Source organism: Anarrhichthys ocellatus, unplaced genomic scaffold (genome assembly GCF_004355925.1).
Source record: "Anarrhichthys ocellatus isolate YVR2014 unplaced genomic scaffold, GSC_Weel_1.0 scaffold13, whole genome shotgun sequence".
Classification (NCBI taxonomy): Eukaryota; Metazoa; Chordata; class Actinopteri; order Perciformes; family Anarhichadidae; genus Anarrhichthys; species Anarrhichthys ocellatus.
Genome location: NW_022280043.1, coordinates 500381 through 522373, shown reverse-complemented (window position 1 = coordinate 522373; position 21993 = coordinate 500381). Strand labels below are relative to the sequence as shown.

At 42.4% G+C, this 21993-nt stretch overlaps 4 protein-coding genes across 7 annotated transcripts in view; 2 read left to right on the top strand and 2 right to left on the bottom strand.

Moving 5' to 3' along the window:
- LOC116386570 (tetranectin) overlaps positions 1-2906 on the top strand; it is a 12636-nt gene extending 9730 nt beyond the window's left edge. For 2 of the 4 annotated variants that reach the window (XM_031852906.1, XM_031852907.1), the window contains 2 exons: positions 1655-1753; positions 1949-2800. In XM_031852906.1, coding sequence (XP_031708766.1) covers positions 1655-1753; positions 1949-2349 — 500 coding nt within the window. In that variant the 3' untranslated portion in view covers positions 2350-2800. Of the gene's footprint in view, positions 1-1332; positions 1510-1654; positions 1754-1948 lie in introns of those variants that run through there. The other 2 variants (XM_031852909.1, XM_031852908.1) reach the window with 2 other exon arrangements.
- Positions 2907-3750: 844 nt separating this feature from the next.
- Positions 3751-10441, bottom strand: cdcp1a (CUB domain containing protein 1a). Its single transcript, XM_031852902.1, has 9 exons — positions 10019-10441; positions 9039-9254; positions 8551-8913; positions 8083-8451; positions 6945-7136; positions 6187-6558; positions 5750-6100; positions 5273-5360; positions 3751-5015 (listed from the first exon to the last, which is right to left on the bottom strand). The coding sequence occupies exons 1-9, from the start codon at positions 10080-10082 to the stop codon at positions 4589-4591; spliced, it is 2442 nt and encodes an 813-aa protein (XP_031708762.1). The 5' UTR covers positions 10083-10441; the 3' UTR covers positions 3751-4588.
- Positions 10442-11293: 852 nt separating this feature from the next.
- On the bottom strand, positions 11294-13453 carry tmem158 (transmembrane protein 158). Its single transcript, XM_031852910.1, has one exon. It carries the CDS (start codon positions 13002-13004, stop codon positions 12303-12305), a length of 702 nt encoding a protein of 233 aa, XP_031708770.1. The 5' UTR covers positions 13005-13453; the 3' UTR covers positions 11294-12302.
- A 7747-nt stretch (positions 13454-21200) lies between these two features.
- The window catches only part of lars2 (leucyl-tRNA synthetase 2, mitochondrial), a 31179-nt gene continuing 30386 nt past the window's right edge, over positions 21201-21993 (top strand). The window contains exon 1 of the mRNA XM_031853121.1: positions 21201-21329. The gene's annotated coding sequence lies outside the window, so the exon portion shown is untranslated. The remainder of the gene's footprint in view (positions 21330-21993) is intronic.

Sequence of the window (21993 nt, the reverse complement as noted above, 5' to 3'; positions counted from 1 at the left end):
TATATATATATATATATATATATATATATATATATATAGATATAAACTAGGGGTTTTGGAGAAAAAAGGTTCAATCATTTTCCCTGTGTGTGTGTGAGTGGTTTTCCTTACTCAGCTCTTTGGTCTATTTTACTCACCTGTGGTTCATCAGCTCGTCAACCATGCACCCAGCCAGCACACCTGCCTTTCATCAGTCTCATCAACCTCGGTTTATAAAACCTGGATCTTCCCCGTCTCTCTGCCAGACCGTTGACAGTCCTCAGTGGTTGGTCGCCAGCTGACACCTTGTGCTTAATCTTTGCATCCACATTTTGGATCTTTGCTCCAAAATTGGTTGTAACAGCCATCTCTGTGTCTCAGGATCATCGCTCACACCATCAAGCCTGCAAATCTACACTCAGCCGTGATCCTAAAGATTTGATTATATTACATGTTTACAGAAGATATCGACTCAACCTATTGAAGTAATTTGCATTTGTCGATAAGTAACAAGGCTTTCCCTGAATGATTTAAATACCGATGGATTTAGATAAGTGACCCTAATGACCCTTAATAAATATCGAGGAGAAAAAGAGGGAGTCTAAACTCTCTTTATCAAGAGGTTTGTCTTTGAATACAAGATAAAAACCTGTGTTATTATGGAGTGTATCTGCTCATGTTTGGAAGTGCATATCTTTATTGCATCACTTTAATGTGTTATTTGGCTGTGAGGTGTGTGTATTCAGAGTGAAATATGCGGTCGCTAAACATTTAGAGGACAGTGTTGGCAGAGATCACTGAAACTCTCTAGTGAAGACCAGCCTGACAGAGAACATGGATGAAACGTAACCGGATTTCAAATTCACAACAGTCTCATTATATAAGTCTCTGCCACGTGTCAGCTGCACCTCGTCCAGCTCACTGAGGAGATCCAGATGTAGTGCTGTGGGAGAAACCCCCAAAACATCCAACCTCTGGCCTGTCGGAGCCCTCAGCAGAGTCACAACAGGAAACACCTACCGTTCACTTAGCAAGCAACTAAGAAAAGGCAGAACTGTTTGTTGCTCATAAAGTGGTACATGACAGATGCAGATAATTGATGAGGGAACAAATGGAAGTATGTTTATGTAACAGATGTGAAACCACACACACAGACTGCTGTAATTTATGGAACCTGAGTCACGCTTGTCTGTTAAACTCTGCAAAGCCCTGCTCACCATCCATCTCCCTTCAGCATTTCAAAAGCAACACCAACATCTGTAAAACATCTGTTCTCTCTCAGATTAGATTTCCTCATTCAACTCTGTGCCGCCACCCCGGGCTTGTAAAACACCACATCCTCTGTCTGGCCAAAGCTCTGAGCTGCGAGGAGCTTTTTCTGTGCTGCTGCAACAAAAACAGTTTCTTTACGGTGGATTTAAAGTATTTCTCCAGGTGTTATGGATGCTCACATGTTGATGTTTTGCCTTCTCCTGCTGGCACACTGCACGTTGCAGCAGACTTCATCAAAGAATAGAACTGGAAAGAGAGGTAGGTTATTAACTTGACGTTGGATATGAAAGTAATGTCCAGTAATGAGAATAACCACACTGAGCTACTATGTGAGAGCACGTCAGCGATACCGAATGCGTTGTGCTGTAGAATACATTTCGCACTTGTTTTGCCTCTTCAACAGACTCTGCAAACAGTGCTGCGATTGAGGAGCTGAAGAAACAGATTACTGACATTGTTCAAGAGCTGAATTTGCTGAAAGAGCAGCAAGCTTTACACACAGGTATTTGTCCTGGAAAAAACATTTGTCATAAACATCACACAATTACATTTTATGGGAAAGAATATTTAACTATTTAGTTAATGAATCAGAATAGAAGGACAACAGCACCAACATATAATAGAATTCAACATCTTTCCAGTGATGGAGAGCAATAACACCTGAGCCACACTGACTTTCTCCTCATTTCCCTCTCAGTTTGTCTGCGAGGCACCAAGGTCCTCGGCAAGTGTTTCCTGGCTGACCCGCTGAAGAAGACCTTCCACGCAGCCAGCGAGGACTGCATCGCCAAGGGAGGCACTCTGAGCACTCCTCTCATAGGAGACGAGAACGACCAGCTCTACAACTACGTACGTCAGAGCATCGGCCCAGAGGAGCACATCTGGCTGGGCGTCAATGACATGGTGACCGAGGGCCAGTGGGTGGACCAATCGGGCTCCAGCGTGCGCTTCAAGAACTGGGAGACGGAGATCACCCTGCAGCCGGACGGAGGCCGCAGCCAGAACTGTGGCATCCTCTCCACCACAGCCAACGGGAAGTGGTTCGATGAGAGCTGCCGAGCTGAAAAGGCTTCCGTGTGCGAGTTCAACATCATCTGAGGGCTGGTGTCTGACGTTAAGATAAACACTGATGTGAACGTTGAATACTTTTTGCAGAGAAGAATGAAACATGTAGAGTATCAGGTAAATGTATGCAATGCTTGCGTACGTGCTGCATCTTTTCTTAAGCTCTTGACCCAAGAGATGTGCATGGCTGGTCTGGGATACGGTATGTCATTGTGTAAGATAAACATGTTGCATACATTCAATAAAGTCCTGTTCTCAAATGCTCCAGCATATTTAGATATTCATCAAGGTAAACAGCACTGGATGGCTTGTCTTTGTTATATGTATTTTTATGTTATCTGCTAATCAATCCAATTAAACTACTTTTACTGAAGAACAATAGCCACGAGTGCCTTTTCTGAGGCCCTCTTTATTTCTATTACTGTATGTAAAGTTATGCTGCTTATATTACATTATATAATAAACATGTGTCTCCTCAGTTGTAGACTTCGCATTGTCTTGCTCACAAACTCAGTCGATGTAATGAGACTCTTTTGCTCATCAGAAGGAAAGGTTAGAAGGTCTTCTCCTTTCCTTTCTCAAGTGTCACCACTTTACATACTCCACGGTCAAAGTCAGGAAAAATAAAAGTGTGTACTGGAGGTTTGCTGGTCCTACTTTTCTAAAAACATCTGTCCCCAATTAATGAGTACAATGAGTTGTGTCTCCACCCTACACACACATTCCATCATGAAAACCTCATTTCTGTGTTGGCACTCTTAATGGTTACCTCAGATAAACATGTTTGGACGTCACCATGGACATGCGCTGATATAGTCAACAGCAGTGTCAGAGAGCATGTCATCTCAGTTCCTTTAACACTGTCGGTCGATCAGCCTGTTAAGTATTCATGGGTCATATTCTACACGCTCTTAACCCCAGTTACTTCACATTTAGAGAGTTCTTGCATTGTTTTACACTTTATTTCCTCAGGAGTGACAATGAACGTATGGCAACTTGGAACTCTGTCTCCCTCTGCAGTTCATTATCTGAACATGGGACATGGCTTAACAAGACAAAAACACAATTTATTCAGCATTTTTCACCAGTTTGATTGTAAAAACTTGAATCCCACTTTTCTTCAAATGACACCAACTACTCTGGCATCTTCTTAGTCAGCCATAATATCAAAATCGATAAAGATTTTGATATGCCGTTATTGTTTTCTGTCCCAGTTCATGTCAAAAACAGCACGGAAAACCTCTACTTGACTGTGACTCACTGTAGTTAGGACTTGTGTACCATGACCTTTTAGATCTGTGTTCACAATAACACACAAGCACTCATCACACATGTTAAATTATATGCGTCGCAGTGTCTCTTTTAAAAGCTACCTGCTATTAATATCACAATTCAGTCAACCAACAAAGATAACTTTCTGCTCACACACTGTAATGAAGTTTGTACAAAGGCTTTTTAATGTCAGAAGGGATCTGTGGTCTTCAGAACAAATAGTAAAACATGGTCTCTGACTAGGGATTGTCATTCGTCATGAGACACAAGTAGAGAACAAAAACAAGTCCCTGAATGACCACAGAAACACATCACGTAGCTAGCAGCAGATCAGTCCAAAATGGGTCCAAAAAAAAGAACAAAAGCACTCTTTTTTTTTTTTCTTCTTTTACAAAACGAAAAACAACTAAGATCCTAAACTGTATTAGCAGGAGTGCATTGCCCTCTCTGTAAGGCACATGGCAGTATGTAGAAGTCTCCATAGCTGCTGTAAAAGCAGTGATAAACAACAGAACGATACGAGTCCGTACACTGCTGTTGCAATCTCCTGCAATACAGGCCATCATGTTGTGATGATGCCATAAAAGTGCAGCAGTGGAGTCCTCTCTATTCGTCTGTTTAATGATGGAAATTTAAAACTCTGCATGTAAGCAGCACATGAGTTTGCTCATGCGTAAAAAAAAACTGTGATATGTACAAAATATATCATAGAAAAATATTAATTATCTAAAAGTAACAACGAGATCTTTTCATAGCGGCAAAACTGGTGTAAAGAGGATGATTATGTTCCGTCTTCATAAAAGATGAAACAAGGTAAGAGCTGCAGGCGGGTTTCAACAGGGTTATTTAGTGTGCCGTGGCTTTGGTGCAAAACTACGCTCGACAGAAAAAAAAACAACGGCTTCTTGCAAGGCGGGTAATCACAAGGATGCCAGGGAATGAATATCTCAAAGTTCAAGTAGGTCAAGAGAAAAGTAGAGAGCTCAATCCAATCTCCTCCTCAGTTCCCTCCCTCCGGCTCCAGCCGCGGCCCCAGATTGGGAGAGCGATCCTCTTCACTTCCAGCCTGGTAAATCACATTGTCCACCAGGGGTTGGATGTGACTCGGGGGCCTGACGGGAAGTGGAGGAGCCTGAAACTGCTGGTAAGCCCCGACTGGCATGTCGTCTGTATCGGCGTTGCTACAGACCAGTGGCTTTTGTGAGTCTGTGTGCCCCGTGAAGGGCCGGTCTGTGTCAAACTCCCCGTAGACCCCCATCTCTGCCCCCTTCCTCAGCAGGTCCGTGTAGACCAGAGTGTCCTCAATGGAGGCGTACACGTGGGACTCGTTGTCCTCGCGTGTTTTTGGGAAGCCGTTGTGTCCTGGCAGGAAGCTGGTGCCGTTTGGATTGTAGATGGACACTTGATGACTCAGCTTCTTCTTCTTCCTGTTGAGCAGAAGACGACAGAGAGCTTAAGAGGTATACGGCATCAAACTGTTTCGTGAAACACTTTTAAATGAATGAGGAAATCTCTAGCAGGTTGAGGCAAACATGTAGTTTAACAAAGCACTTCACTATATTTTATAAAACAATAACTTGCAGAATTCTTTCCACAAGCGAGCAATCCGAAAAGACAAAAATACCTCATTTTAAAGTATAAATGATCAAATTTGAAGAATAAAACATGAAGCCGATCCACTCACCTAATCACCACACAGGCAGCTACCAGCACGATGACAAAAATGACCAACAGAGCAGCCACCGCACTCAGGATGATGGTCAGCAGACGGCCTAAATGAGAGACAACAACAGATACAATCTTTCATGAACACTTTCTGTTGTACATGAAATTAAGAGTCCATAAAATTAAAAAAGAAGCTACTGAAGCCTGAAGATTAACACTTTCATTAACCTCTTCTGACTCATGACAAATGGATTGGATTGTCTACAGTCGGCAGCCATGCTAAACACAAAGTACAGAAACGCATGTAAAAGATGTGAAAGCACGTGTTATTAATTTACAGTTATCTAGTGTGCAGACTCTAGCATGGCTAAAAGTACCACTTAGAGAAGATGCCTTTAAAACACGCAGTCCAATTTTTTTGGGGGGGGGGGGGGGGAATTACAGCTTACACAAAACTACAATGCAGACGGAGTAACCGTACAGAATGTCCTCTTACTCTTCTGCAGGGTGACCTTGGTGATGACGCTGAAGTCCCCTCTTTCAGGCTTACAGTTGGACATGTTTAGGTAGAAGTTCGAAGTGACGGTGATCTCGCTCTCGGCATGCTCGTCCTCCCTGCGGCTGTAATCCTCCTCCAGGTAGCCGACTCTCTGCACCCTGATTCTAGTGTGGCGGTTGCTGCACTTGGGCTGGCTGAGGTTGGCAAACATCAGGTGAGCGTCCATCTTCGAGGGGACGGCGACGATCCAGGAGACGGTGGTGAAAGACTTCATTCCTACTGGCCAACCAGGAGTAGCCAAATGGACAGGAGTGTCTCTCTTTGGAAATACAGTGAATATGTAACTTTCTGAAAATGATTAGAAAGAAAGGAATATTTAATATCACTAAAAAACATGCATTTAATGTATTTATTTCATTCGTTTGGCTTGTTACCTGCTATCCCCTCTTTAAAAATGGCACTCAGCATATGCTTGAGGGGCGTGCTTAGTGCTTTACCCTCCACGCGGGACACAGTGACAGTCATGTTGGTGTGGATTTGGACCGTCTTTATGGCTCCCTGAGGGCAGAAGTCTCCGATAGTAGTGCCGTCGCTTTCGGCCATTGTGATAATGATGCTGTCGTTGCACTGCTGCCCAGGTAGGGACTGCTTGAGGAGCTCAGTGGGAGAGGACAGCTCCACTGTGCCGCCCTGAGGGGGACGGAGAGTCCAGGTCACACTGCTCAGAGGGAAAGGGAAGCAGGGCGGCAGCGCAGGCACCGACAGACGGTCCGGCTTCTTCGGGCAGTCTTTGAGTCGACTGCACTCTGAAAAAGGCATTTTCACACTTCTGGTTGGAGAAACTAAATTGAAGCTGATTTCTAGCCAATGAAAATGTCTCATGAGAAATGTCCAGATTAAAAAGGAGACTACGTTTCCATAGAGCAATGTTGACTACGAGAAACGGCAACTTGTCTCAAAACCCGGACAAATTAAACCCAAACTATCTGGATACTACCAAAAGTAAGTGAGAGAAATATAGTTTTCTGAAGCGCCTCTTTAACGTCCAATACTAAATAAAATGAGGGGATTACACAGATTATAATCATCCTGGTCTGTGTAATTATTAATCTAATAAAATAAAGTATGGTGAGTTATAAGAATGATTCAAGGCTTATTTTCCAGGCCCGGGGACGCTTCAATCTGGACTTACTTATGACTCTCGTGGCGGTGACTTGTACGTCTTCAGGAAAGCAGTCCTGGAAAGTCAGCTTACTCTTTGACGTCACTGTGATCTTCTCCTTCGGCACAGAGTTTATTTTCATCATGCAGACGGAGGCCGACCTCAACCTCTCGATGTGAAGAGAAAGGCCATCCATTTTGCTCATATCCACTTCACACGACACTACAGAATGAAATACAATAAGATATTAGCATTTCCTCTGTTCACCAACTCCCACAAGCACACAAATGTGTTGGGCACCTGCGTTTCAAATCACAACCATGTCAAACAGGAATTTGAATTTCGATTTGACCGATAGAGCCAAACGGGATTCCCCGAACGTTGAAGGAAGTGTGCGCAGTCATTTGAGACTCAGCGATGAGGCAATCTCAGAGCTCCCCTCAGATAAACGCCACGAGGCCCACTCCCCACGTCACACACCTTACTCATCATCACAGAAGCCTTTTCATAGAGCAGGGAATTTTCTATCCCACTCCTGACTGATGAAACTGCACCCTGCTGCAACATGTAGAGGAGACATCCGTCATCCTAGAAAGTATTTAATCAACAGCAAAACCTGCACCGACACTGAACCATTCACCATGTTGCTGATGACCCCAGAAACTGCTTTCTGTTATACTTCTTTAACGGGATACATTTGCATTCTAACATTAGCTTTCTTTTTCATTTCACATCTTTATAAAAATAAATGATTTGACACCAACAGACAAAACATGTTTGAAGGATCAATTGTAATTGGTAACTTTAAAGCAGTCACATGCTGAATCTCAAAAGACACCGTCTTTTAGCTGATTTATGGTCTCTACCAACTCCTGAGGGAAATATCTGTCTCTTCAGCTGCTAAATGTTCCACTAATATTAATCATCAATCGAAGGTTAAAATTTCACCCTTAGAAATAACCCATCTCAGTTAGCGTCATAGGTATAGCGTGGATAAAAACAACTTTCTTCAAGATCCAGATCACCCACAAAATCAAACCCATCCAGGTCTCAAGGTCTACCTGCCACTTATTTTGATCAATATTTGAGAGGTATAACATTACATCTACAGAGGGACAAATGCATAACTATCTTGGCAGAGGTCAAAAGTTAAAAATGATAAGCAAACCTGATGAGCTTGCACTTGAGGAAGACACCTTGAAGTTTACCGACAGTCCAGCAGAACCAACACTTCTTCTGTCCGTCTCGCAGTTCCTCAGCTTCAGGGTGAACTTTCCCTGGATGTGGTCCGGCTGCGGGTCTGTCAGACTCCGCACCGACGCCCCTCTACCTGTGCTGTGGTACTCCACCGCCGTCCCCTTCTTCACACAATGCGGCTGTGTGAGATTCAAGAACTGAATGGCTGTCTTTTGTTTGTCCGGCACCTGAAAGTACCACTCCATCACGCCGTCGTCAGGAAAACCGTCCGGGTAGTTTGGAGAGAACAACTCTGAGGACGAGGTCCCTTTTGGTAACGTCAGTGTAATTTTAGCAAGAGCTGTGAGAGGGAAAAAAAAAAAAAAAAGATGCATACAACGGTCAAACAATGTGACGTGTGACACACGGGGCATGGGCAATCAATCAGACACCAACTCACATTTGATTTCCTCCCCGACAGACACATCAAACTGGGCATTTTGCAGCTTCTGCCCTGCTGGGACGTCCAGAGAAAAGCTCCCTTGATTCAGTATCTGAGCACTACCGACGGGTCCCATTCTGCAGTATTTCCCCACGGCCACGTTCCCTGTAGCCTGGAAGGCCTGCAGGGTGTAGCTGTGTCTGTCTGGACATCTCTCAGACGGATTGATCTGTCTCACACCCAACTTGTTGAAGTCTATTTTGAACGCTTTCGTCGCAGATGCCTTCAGGTTCCAGGTGAACTTGCGGTTAAAATCCAGCAAAGGAAGTGAGTCGGAGTCAGCCTGGATGATGTGGCCATTGCACAACTTTGTGGTACATTCTGAGAGGAGATATTAACCGATGAATTTTACAACAAACAAATCCAACTACATTAGTTCTGCAAGATAATACAATTTCTTTAAAAGAAGAGCCATTCCAATAACATTGCTGGAGTACTATATTTACCTATATTCCGCACAATTTCCACTCTGAATACATCAGAGGTCTGAGGTCTGGAGCATTCAAACTCCATTGAGACAGGAGCGCTGTCTTTTATCACGAGGGATGGACTACATTGTCGTGAGCGTCCGGCCCCTGTGCACACTTTGCAACCTTTGACATGACTACTGCTGATGTTGAGGTAGGTGCCCCTGACCGGGATGACGGTCAGCTTCTGGACCCCTAGGGAAAAATTGGGAATTAAGAGAAAAGGGAGAAACTTTGATAAAAAACAAAAACAAAACACAGACGTTCAGTGCTGAATAACACGCAATAATCCCAATGAAATGACCTCTTAGATGTCACGGAAAATCTGAATCTACGGATGTCTTGCTAAGTTATTAACAAAGTCACAATGACTAACTGCGTTGAGAGATGAGGCCAACAGCTATGACTAACCAGGCATGACCTGAGCAAACAGAGCCATGTTAAAACATGGCTTGAAGCACCTCTCCATTGTCTCGCATATCCTGGTTTACACTCTATTATTTCTCTTTCTATATTCATATGCTGTATGTATGTTTCTGGATGTGTGTGTGTGTGGACAACACAGACACACCCTATCATCATATGACAGATGACACATCAGATTAGGTCTGCCAGCCTTTTTTAATGAGGATATTCCTGTTTAACAGAAAACTGGTCAGTTGAGTCAACAGCAGAAACTCCTCACGGATACAACAGGCCCTTTCTTTCATTTGTGTCCTTCCTCGCGCTGATCCCGACTTATAACTTCATTGACTCAGACACGACTCATCATAGCAATCATTAAAGTCATCCAGGTCCCAACGTATTAGCAGTAATCAGCACAATAACAACAGCTTAGCAACACTGTTTGATGAGACCTCCACGTGTCTCCACACAATCACGTGTTCATATTCAAACAGCAGATCTTTCGGCTCATCAGCGTGTCTGTCCTGCTGGTTAATAATTAAGCTGTAACTTACCTGATACAGGGAAGGCGATGAATGCAAGAAGTAAAAGCTGAAACGCGACTCCCGATGACGACATGCTGTCCTATAATGTTCTTCTATTTGATCCGGAGGAAATGTGGTCCAGATATCTGCGCATATTTCATCGCTTCTCGTCCAGAGGTGCGACTTTAAGTGCGCCACATTTTCCTTTTCGTTTACGTGAAAAGCAGACACAACTCCTCCGCTTCCTGTATGTGTGTGTGTGAGTGTGTGTCAGGAGCAAAGGCGGCGTTAAAGCACCAGGTAACCAAAAGGCGTGGTCGGGTCTGCCATTTTGGCAGGTACCAAGTTAAACCAAAACTGCAAAATATTACTGTTAAATTACTGTTATTAGTTAAATCTGCGGAATAATTTTGACAAATATTTATTTGCAATTAAAAATACAATTGTGTTAATTTATTAAATAGCCTACAAAGTATATAGGCTACTATTCTTCTAATTATAGCCCAGTGGTACCATATTATACATTATAGTACTGCAGGCTCAACACGAACTTGTGAGAATAGAGTCCCAGTAGAGAAATGCTGGAGGTTGTAGCTGGTGCTGTTGGTCTTTATATTATTATACTGAGAGGTTTTCTGTCATTTTGTCCACCCCACTTACAACCCTAATTAAAAGAGGATTATTGAAGGGCTGTTGAATTGTATTGGTTAAAACTGAGCGAATTTATCAAACTGACAATTAAGTGTATTTTACATAATAATTAAATGATCAATTGGCTGTATAAAAAAAAGCTTATTTTTACAGATAAACATCTACGAATTTGTCATCATCATAAACTGGTCAGTCAGCTCAGTAGGATACTAAACATTGTTGTTTATGGATCAGGCTGGTAAAGTCTCTCTTGACTTGGCGAGCCACATAACATACACTGACACTAAAGTCACAGTAACACATTTACACTGGGGAAAAGAGCAGGTTGTATGTGGAGAAACTGTCTTTAGTTCTGGGGGGCAAAGCAACCCATGAGTCAACATGAGTTACATTGCAGTACTAAAACAACCATTTGTAGCAGACGTGGAGTAAATCTCCCAATTCCCATCTACGCAGACAGAGGGACAAAGAGATAACCTCCTGCTCAACGGTTTTACTTCTGGTAATAATTCCACATCTGCAGTTAATACCAAGTGTGAGCAAAATGTATAATTAAAGTTGCATATAGCCCGGCATTTTCATAATGTATGTGATCATTTAAAAAACAAATCTATTTCTGCAATTTGTACCTCATCCGTGTTAAAATATGATCATCTTTATGATCATTTTGGAGGGTTCATTGTGGTGCTGTTGAATTGTATTGTGTTATACTGACAGATGTTTCTATTATTTAGTCCATCCCATTTATATCAATGTGGGTCAACGAGAACAAAAACACCTCTCTGTATAATGAAATGCAGCTTAACAGCACCACAAACTACATCCTCCAAAATGAACACAGTTGATTTAACGCCTGTCTAAAACAGTTTTAGTAAAACTAAACATTATGACCTTCACAAAGGCAGATTTTATTGAATGGACTGTTGCATTAGACTGCATTGGTTTTAGCTTGATGTACCTAATAAACTGGCAACTGAGTATATTTTCCACTTTGGACCACATGTTGTGTTCACTAGAAGTAAATTGATTCAGGCTACAGAGAACAGTTCAGACAGAATCTGAGTTATAGCCTATAATCAATTTTATTATCATTGAAACCGCTGCAACATGAATACAAATAAGCACGCCTATTGATCTTGACATTATAAATCTAACAATATAATTATTGAAACCCTCTCTACATGTCAATCAGAAACAACATCTATCTTTTCAGAACGTATTGGGAAAAAACTATTACATTTACTTTGAACAAGACTATAGGTTATATATGTAACAGCACACTTTAAAGTTCAGTTTTCAGTGCAAAAAATCCTACACATGGGATAAGGCAAAAACTTTCTAGAAAGATTAAAAACTATACAAACACTGTTTAAAGAGAAAAGTGTGCACAGTCTACGCTGACATAATCTATAGGAAGGCCTACAAGGGTATACAAAACACATTGGTGTTGGTCCCAGATTACTATTGGCTAGTATAATCCATCATACTTTACCTTGGTTGTCTTAATCATGAGGAGCTCTAATAAGGATTAAAGAACACCCAAAACTAAAAGATTTGGTCAAAGTGTCTCCAAAGCTCCTCAATCATTCATTCAGGTGAACAGTTGAATGGCTACAATTATAGTATAGGCAGCACAGGCTAATTATAATAAAGATTATTTCAATTATCTCGGTCTCCTCTGCTCCATCCCATTGGGCAGAAATCCTGCAATGATCGGGACTGGCCATATGAGAGCAGCAACACTCCACACAATGATGACCAAAGTCATGAAACAAGCCACAAGTGTCGACTCGATGGGCTTTCTGTTCAGCCTCCAACTTTTGTCCCCCTTCAGCTCGTCGAGGCTGAAATCCACGCAGCAGAAAGCGACCTGATCCCCGGCCTGCTGGCCCCTCGACCTGCCCTGACCGAACCTCCGGTATCGGGACATCCCGCAGCCCACGCACAGCCGCAGCTCCTGCTGACCCCCGGTGACCCCGAGGTGCTCGATGACGACGGGGGAGATCGCCCTGTTCAAAGACGCGGAGAAAAAAGCCCTTCCGTGGTTGTTGGTGGTGTAGATGAGCACGTCACACTGGAAACCGAAGCTGCTGTCCCAGCGGGCCACCAGCGAGGTGGGCTGGAGTCTCTGGACGCTCACGTTGCACTGGGACATGGTCTGCAGGGAGGAGCCGTCGGGCGAGGCGTCGCTCTCCTCCACAGACCTCTTGGAGAAGCGCACGTCCACCTCCAGGTTGGACAGGAACCCGTTGGAGGAGTTGTTGGGCGGCAGGAGGAGTTCCTCGTCGCTCCAGCCCTGACATCGCTGGAGAAGTCCGGCCACCGCGGTGAGAGCCAGCAGGAGAGTCGGAGAGTCGTTCAGCATGGCACAGGGCGCGTCTCTCCTGCTCGCATGGTGCTGTGACGATCCACAGGCGACGGACGAGGCGTGCAATGCTTCAAAACGCCAGTCGCCAGTGGTTTTTTAATAACGCCGCTCCCGATGGAGAGATTTAATTCCCTGCCGGACTTGTTTGAATGGAAACGTCCAAAGCCTGTCACATGCGCGTGTCCCCCCACTCCTCTTTTGGATATTGTTTGGCTTCTGACTTGATCTCCAAATGTGCCCTGCAGTCGCTGTACAGTAGAAGAAAAAGAAGAAGAAGCGGCAGGCAGGGCAGCACCGCGCGCTGCCTTCATCACAGCTTGGAGCGTCTCTGAGCGTCACTCCCTCTCTGTCACTTCAGGTGTGAGCGGCGCTGAGCACGAAAACACAGGAGGAGCGGTGAGGGGAGAGCCTCCAGTGCGCAGGGACAGAGGTTCAGCGCACATCTTCCAATCAGCAGTCCTCACATACACATGCTCAATGCAACTTTCTCAATGAAATGAAAGGATTTGAAAACAGAAATCCAGCCTTGTTGTCGCTGTCTCTGTGTTGGTTTGCGACTTTTGCATTTCTCTCTCCAGGAGGAGAAAAGACTGAATAATAGAAATAAGTGAGACGAAACATTCTGTGGCATAACTCTGCTCATGTTTAATAGTCTGTAATAACACGAGTACATTTATATTTAACTGATCTGTTACTGATTCTCTTTCAATAAATTCTACCATATAAATGGTGTTTCAAAGCCATCTTACTGCCAGGAATAGAAGTGAATAATTTATCTGTATTTATTGTGTTGGCTTAAAATTTGTGAAATTTAATTATACAGACACAAAACATATTGGAATAACCCAATTAAATACATGTAAAACACCCCTAGGTTATAAAATCTGCCAACATCGCTCAGCCATGGAGCCATGTTCATTCTGAAAGTGAAGCTTAACACCATTCTAACTTCTGTATTTTTTAAATTCCATTTCAATGAAATAGACGTTGATTCCCTTTAAGGTCACAATAAGCTTAGAAACATGCTGGGATTGTCATCATGCGCCAGAGAGCTAAAAGATCAGAAGTTAATCTTGATCCCACGCAGGAAAGATTAACAAGAACCTTTCTGTGACAATCACTGAGCCCAGCATGAATGCTGGCCACTGATAGCTCCACTGGCAGCAGGGGCTCAGGTGCCTTGCTCAAGAGCACCAAAGCAGTGATGATGAGGTAAAAGGCAAGGGCTGCTCTCTCACTACCTCACCAAGATGAATTCCCCTCCATTCAGTGATAAAACCGCAGTAGTTCAAGAATGCAAGGACGGATTTTATGCAAAATATTCAATTTGGAAAATCTTAAAAAATACTGCCATTCATCATTTTAATTCAGGCATGAAATCAACTCTTCTCTGTGCTGTTTATTTGACTATGGTTACCTAAACAGATTGTGTGTATGGGCGATATATCAAATGCAATAAATAGAAAGCAAAAACAATAATGACAAAATAAAACTTTTGTTTTGTCTCGCTCATGAAAACATCTAAGAGAGGGAAACCCAACAGTCCGTTATCTGTCTGCTTGTTTGTTCATCTGTTCTCTGCTCTGAGAGCTTTCTGTACGTTGGTGTGTGTTTCTCTCAGCCATATTGTGTACTCAGGGGCAGCCAGATTCATCAATAAACACGTGCCTCCACTGTGCTGCAGCAGCAGGGGTTTTGTACACAGTGTGTATCACCTGGCTGCTGTATCTGATGCTGAAGAGGACACACTCACCCCCCCCCCCCCCCCCCCCACCCCCGACCCTTATCCTCTTTGTGTTTTGGATCCAACACTTTATCACAAACAGCAAGTCTGATTACATTAGCAGCTGGGGACACAGCTGCAGTTAATCTCAGTTTTGTAGGGTTGTAATAACAGTTTAAATATCAGGAGTAGTGGTTGAACACCTGGTCCAATTTGGCGAGGAGGGTTTCAATCTGCGGTCACCGTGTGAGCCAGCGTTGGCCTGAACTGAACCCCAGCCGTTAAAAAACAATGTTCATGCAACTCAGAGTTGAAGTGGACTGATGATAGAAACGTGACCAGGACTTCCCTCACCAGCCTGTCAGGACTGTAACCGCAGGTCTTTAAATATATCCAGGAGTGTGTGGTTGTTTGATCTACAGTGATCTTATGTGTATCCCTTGTAACATTGTACAATTCAATACAACAGCTCAAACCAGACAAATCAAAGTCAAATCAACAGTTCTGTTGATAAAGAAATATATCATTCTTTTTACATTTTATAGGTGTTGCTCTCATTGTGTCCACCCTCCTGAAGACATGTCTTCCCTCCTCCTCTTCTGGCACTTCCAAAGGGTTGGTATGGCTTTTAAAGAGGAAACAGCCATGCCTTTTACTAGAATACTCTTCCTAACAATGTATACATAATGCATCAGGAAATATAATAAGCTATTAACAGAATCAGGTCATTGACCGGAGGCAAAATCGTGATGAATTATTCTCTTTCATCTTTGCAGGCTGGCAAATATGAATGTCACTTGTATGAATTGTTTTCTTCTGTGATGTCTAAATGGTGTAATTTGCTCCAGAGGCCTGCCTCCGTGTATTTGATGTGAGGACCATCAGAAGTGAAAGACGCTTTGGTGTCAATTTGCACCTGAAAGTCTTAGTCCCCTTGTCTCTGTTTGATTATGACAGGGAATTCTACTTAACGTTTTTGCTTTAAAACAATCAAGTAGTTGCTTGTTTCTCTTTCTGCACATTCAGACATCTCTCTGCTGCTCGCAAAACACTCCCACACGCTTCCAAATGCTGGTCCCTCCTCATCAGATATGCTCTAGTCTAGACAACGTACTGGTGAACAGAGCAAGAAACTGTAAATGACTTTCGTGTTCATTACTTATGCTATAAAAATGTAAATTGCTTTGGTGACAAAAATGCAAATGGGACTAAGATGAAAGTCTCTTGTGCCGAAGGAGAATTTATGAAAGATTCATTTTCTTAAAACGTGGCTCTTTATTCAGGAAACCAAAAAGGAGGACCTGTTAGTGGCTCCTGGCTGACTCTGAGCTGGATCAGACGCCATTAGTCCGACTCACCGGCTCACGTAGACAACGGACTTCATTAGAAGTTGAGGATTGGAGAACGTGCGTCCTCACAGACACAAACGTTCAAGCTCCCCTTTTTTCCCGTCTGAGCCCAAATGTGAGTCCTCCAAGTCTCCATCTCGGCCTGTCACACCACCAATCACTGCCGGGACTCATCACCACGGCAACAGTGTGGTGTCGAGGACATATTCTGTTTAGTTGATAACGATCATACAACAGTTATTGTCATGTTTGGTGTCACTGTGGATGCTATTGCAGGGCACAAACATTCATGATGTTGTGTTAATATCCGTTAGAGTGTATCAATCACACAGCTGCAGCGGTTCTCATTCCTCCTCTGAAGAACCAACACAAGTCTGGACAGTGCTGGAGCACAGAGCGTTCATAAGATGATATTAAATTCAGGCCTTGATGCCAAACATTTTGAAAAAGGGCCTCATCAACACCTTCAAATTAAATCACATCACTTACATACTGTAGTGGATGAAGTGCTCATCCTTTATTTAGCCTGTGTTACACATGAAGTTCAGTTTACTCATCAGGAGGAGAACGACTCCACTGAAAGGACGTTTCTGATCATCATGTTTAAGAGAAAGCCTGTGTGTTATGGAGTTGGCACATGGAGTTTGAAATAAGTGGGCATTTATCAGGCATGGAGGGTCTAACAAAGGTGCCACTGAGTTGCATTGTGAGAATTGTAGGATCGACCATTTTCGGGGCTCGTACAGGAGAGAAAAAGTCATGATTGGCCTCAGCTGCTCCGATGTTGATGTCTTTTTTTTTAAATCGGTCTCTTGTGAGTCCCAGCTTTATGAAAGTGTGATGCTAAATTGTTGTTGTACCCTTTCAAGTAAAATAACCAATATATCAATGTAAAACGGCTTTATTAAAACCCTGAAATAAAAATTACAGACGTAAAATACAGTTGTTTTTTTTACTGTGTGGATTATTCTTGTGAACTAAAGTAAATTGTAAATTGAGCAAGCAGTCAAATAAATGTTATGGATTAAAAAGTACAGTGTTGAACAGGAACCCGTACAGTGTTGCAGTGGAGTAGAATTCAAATGGTCACTTTCAACCACTGCTCATAATTTAATTGCATATTGTTTTGTCTTCATATGATTAAACATATCCCAATTACTGCTATAAAGTTATAGCCTCTCACTGTCAACCTTTAGGCGAGAGCAATTCAAATGCTCAAGACTGCGTGTGGAAATTAATTTAGAAGTATTCAGAGTATTCGTATGTTAATAAGATTGTCACCCGAGCCTCAATTACAGCCGGTTTGAGTGCATCTAGTCGAGCGGAGAGGGATCTGAGGAGTTGTACACTAATTAGCTACATTAATTGCCAAGGAGCTGCTCTGAAATCAGGCAGAGTGGATGGGGAGTCAGAGGGGAAGACGTAACAAATGTTTTTCAGCTCGTCTGTTGCGGAATGCATTTTTCATCTTCAGTGAGTGAAAGCTTTGCAGCAGTGCGAGAGAATTAGAGCAAGAAAGATCAGCGTAGAGAGTGATGCTGCCTGCCAGACACTTCTGAACGGATTATTTAAGATCTTGTTCCAGATCCAAACCTCCTCATCTCCTCCTCTGTACTTCCATGTTTCTCTCTCGGGCCTCTGTCCTCCGTGAGAACAGATAAGTGAAGGACCGTCAATGTGAAACTGGTCCTGGAAATAACATCACACTTATCAGGCTCCCTGAACCACGGTCAGAACCACCATCGGCCTGCTGCCCGCCATTCTCTGGGATGGTGTGAGATTACTTCTCTGTGGCACCGACGGCCTACTTCTCATTGAAGCGGGTGCGGATTGTGAATCACACACCCGTTCATGAAAGGTCATCGTTGGACAGGTGAAGACAAGTTAGCCCCCCACCCACCCCTCCTTTACCTTCATCTGCTTTCAACCTAACGCATTGCTGCTCCGGCCGCTCTCCGTGGTCGTTTGTCATCTGGTTCTCTGCTGGTGAAATGCAATCTTCCTTCAAAGCAGGGAGCACAGGGGTGATTACCATGGGCTGTTTGTGGTGGTGGGAGCGGGGAGGCGGATGTGGCTGGAGAAGGAGGATGATTGGTTGCTTTCAAAAGTGATTTGTTTGGAAAAACAACAGAGGCTGCTTGTACCTGAGATGCAATAAGCAGTCCAAAAATGATTAAAAGACTTTGCCATTACACTGAGGAATGATGCCATGCAGGTTTTTTTTTTACTGTTAATTATTATCAAATAAAAAGAAGTGGAACACTGAGACAAAGCTGGCAGATATCAAGAGGATGACACTTTCTCAGAACCGATTCCACGTTTTATTTCAGTACGTTCTTTTTCTCAACAAATTTCCGGCAATAAATTGGCTTTGCTCACTCAGACGCTCCCTGAGGACATCGTGCCTCCATCTGCTGCAGTTATATCATTTTTCCTTATGCGTCAAGTTATAGAGGACCATTATTTTGAAAACAATATTGACCTGGAGGAGACAAATGTCCTTGAGTGCAGACCTCACAAGCATCAGATAAGGAGATTACTTTGTGTTAGTTTATGTTTATGGTGATTGCCCTGATTACCATCTTTTTTGTTCAATCAGCTGAAGAGTCATGTTCTCAATGTGAACACTAAATCATTTTATTATTGATAATGTTGTTTTTTTAGCTCTTCTGACTGTTTTGGGAAACCGGTGATATGGCATACATCTGTGAAACAAAAATATATATATTTTTTTTTTTGCATGTGTCATTTTCACTATCAAATAAACAAATGTGAAAGTGTCAGTAAAATACACACAGGAATGTGCAGCGAGAGAGAGAGAGATATGCAGCAATGGTCCCTGACTGGAATCAAACTAGGAATGGTTATGCTTCTTATTTACTCGGCTATTGATCATCCATCCAATCAGGATTAGGCAACAATCAAATCTGTGGACAGTTGTGGGGTCTTCGTTTTTTTTAAAATCTTTACCCAGTTAACTCTTCTTTGTGTGTTTCATGTAGCCCTTTGTCCATGAAATGACACATTAAGTCCACATTCACAAAGACATTGGATGTATTTTGTACTTGGTCTTGAAATGTGTCCCAGTTATCAAAGGATTAAAGGTATAATGTCTGTCATATTCACAGTGTCCTCCACTGCTTTAGATCAGGTCTAGTCAAACAGTCATATTGATTCGACATATGAAAGCGCTTCACTGCCGGCTGACTAGAAAAAGTGACTTCCAAGCTAACCTTTTGCCCTCAGTACACCTACTGCATCCTTCACGTGGGCACACTTTGATTTTCCTTGCTTTGTAAAACAGTTTTGTAATTAATAGAATGGAGCACCAAAACAAAACAGAGCTGGAGGAGCATATTTTCCAAATGTGTCCAGGATTTCAGCAAGAATTTCAAGTTTAAACAAATGATAAAAGATCATTCTCTGACACCTGCAGTCCTCAGTGAAATACTGTAACGACGAGGAAGTGAGTACCAGACTCATTCATCAGGGAGCCTCCCTCTGTATCTGCAGACAGATCTTTGGCTGTAAAGAGTCAGTGTCTCAACTGTGTCAAAACCTCATTTCCCTCTCTCATTCCTCCTCTTCAGCCACATCCTGTTGTGCCCTGAGCAGAGGCGCCCAGTTAACTCTGATATACGACGGCAGGCCGGAGCAGAGCCCCGGGTTTATCTCTCTGACGTCAGAAAACTGAGGAACTCTATCTCCTGCTAATTACACCCCCCCACCCTCCCTTTTCTCTCCCCACACCGGCTCTGACTTCTTCCCTCCTTCACCACTTCTGTATGCACGTCAGATCAAAGGTGAGAGCCACAGGGAGAGCTCTGATGAGACACTGCCTCCTTACCTTCCTCCTCAGAGCTCCTCGGCAATGTGATGAAGATGAGAGTGAGAGTGAGGAAGGTGTTCTCTCAGTCAGTAATCACTTTACACTGGAAGTTGAAGAAATAGTTCTCCTCTCAGAAATCAAGTATAGTGGCAGCCCTGGTTGTGCTGCTGGCAGTATTTTGTGAATTATTTCAGTTATATTTTATGGTATATATTTATGGATTTACTTTGGTAGATGCAAAAATAAATGCTGCACATTTGACCCCAGAGGATAAAAGAGAATTTAAAACAACAAACCAGTGGTTTAAACAATAAGGTTTTGCTTGAATATAGTTTAAAATCTATTTTCACTGCGATCCTTGATGAAAGATAAAGTAAGAGTTTGAGGCAAAACAGAAAATGGCCTCTTTGTTTCTCAGGTTGAGAATCATCTCTCCTCCATTTTGTATTTTTAGCTACAGGTCCTTATAGTTCATCAGGAAAACCCTTCAAATGTATTGTTTGATGTGCAAAAGAGCTGCCAAGCAGCTGGACCAAAATCCATTTATTTACAACTTTTACATTTATTATATTTATAATTGCAGTTTTGACGGCTTATCGGTGAGTTAATCACCCACACACACATATCTATAACTGCATTACAAACATGTATAACTGCATTGTTTAGGAAAGATACGGCCAATAGAGATTCTTCACAACAATAATTATAATAACAATAATAAATAAAGATCTTTACGTCATCAGTGAATAATTCATTTATTTTTAATAAAGGCAATAAAACATTTTAACATTTGTATAAATGAATCTTATAAGTGGTATTAAAAGGAATAACAAATGAAAATGAGACTCTTAACAATGATTGTAATTTGTTTTGTCAAATTTGCATATTTTGGTTAATTCAGCTGGGGGCAGTGATTTTACTGGACTAAAAAATAGATTGGAGGTTTTAATGAAAAATGTAAAAAAATAATATTAGGCTGAGGAAAATAAAGGGTGATAAGGTAACAAACAGAGCCGTCACTCGTTGAAATCACTGAAAGCAACAATGAAGCTCTGGCAATCAGACATGTATGCAGGCATGCACGTACGCGCGCGCGCACACACACACATTATTTACATATGCAAGATCAAGAACTTGAAAATGTGAACATGTAGAGGTAAAGTACACAGAAAAGTGTTATTGGTTTGCATGAAAAGTCTCTTATAAAATATATGTATCGTGTAAAAGAACATGGGTTGTCCTTGTCAACGTACGCCGTGTTGATAAAGTTGATTTAAATCCAAGATGGCGACGCCTATGGCGAAGTCGTGATCCAAGGAAGCAGGTCATTTACAGCGTATTTAAAAGCGGACTACAAACTAACTATTGGAGTTATGTCACTACGACCATACCACTGAAATAAAGGACCAGGAAATAAAACGGTAAGCACCTTCAAAGTGAAATGTAACGTTGTTTTAACTTCCACTGTGACTCGACCAGCAGAGAAACAAGACATTAAACACCATCACAACACTTGAACCAGCTGCTATACGTTGTATTTGTAGCTAACAGTGGAGCGGCTACGAGGATAAACCGGTATAATGTAATGTACTGCTAGCGTAATGCTATGTAGCCTCAACATGGTTCCTCTGTGTGTCAAAAGAGCGTGTTGAGGACCCGAGCCAGCGTTACGCAGTCCAGTGTTGACACGTGACACATATAAGACCGCTAAGATGTGAAAAAGCACTAAAATACTTGACAGCTCATTTTATATATAACTGACCTGTCAGCAGTCTGCCGAACTATGCAAACAACATTTCAGTATTCCGAAGTAAATTGATTTACATTCAACAATTTTGCAACTTGTTAAACAATCTTAATTGTAGGCTGTGGCAGAGGAGTGAAAACCATTCATATTGTGGTGATGACCATTGGGGCTTTCAGGTGTTATTTGTTATAGGACTGCAACTATTCATTATTTAAATCATCTGTTAATCTGTCGATTACTTTCTGATTCTCATTTGGTCTTTAAGATGTCAGAAAATATTAGAAAGTGTCTAGAAAATATAAATGTGAATTTATGAAATTACAGTTCTTTAGAGCAGA

Excerpts from the sequence above, each read along its gene's own strand:
- cdcp1a (XM_031852902.1), bottom strand. The coding sequence starts at position 10,082 with ATGTCGTCATCGGGAGTCGCGTTTCAGCTTTTACTTCTTGCATTCATC. Across the intron at positions 7,137-8,082 it reads CTCAAGTGCAAGCTCATCAG|TGTCGTGTGAAGTGGATATG; the intron begins GTTTGCTTATCA and ends TTCATTCTGTAG. Across the intron at positions 5,361-5,749 it reads CAAGGTCACCCTGCAGAAGA|GCCGTCTGCTGACCATCATC; the intron begins GTAAGAGGACAT and ends TCTCTCATTTAG.
- tmem158 (XM_031852910.1), bottom strand. The coding sequence starts at position 13,004 with ATGCTGAACGACTCTCCGACTCTCCTGCTGGCTCTCACCGCGGTGGCC.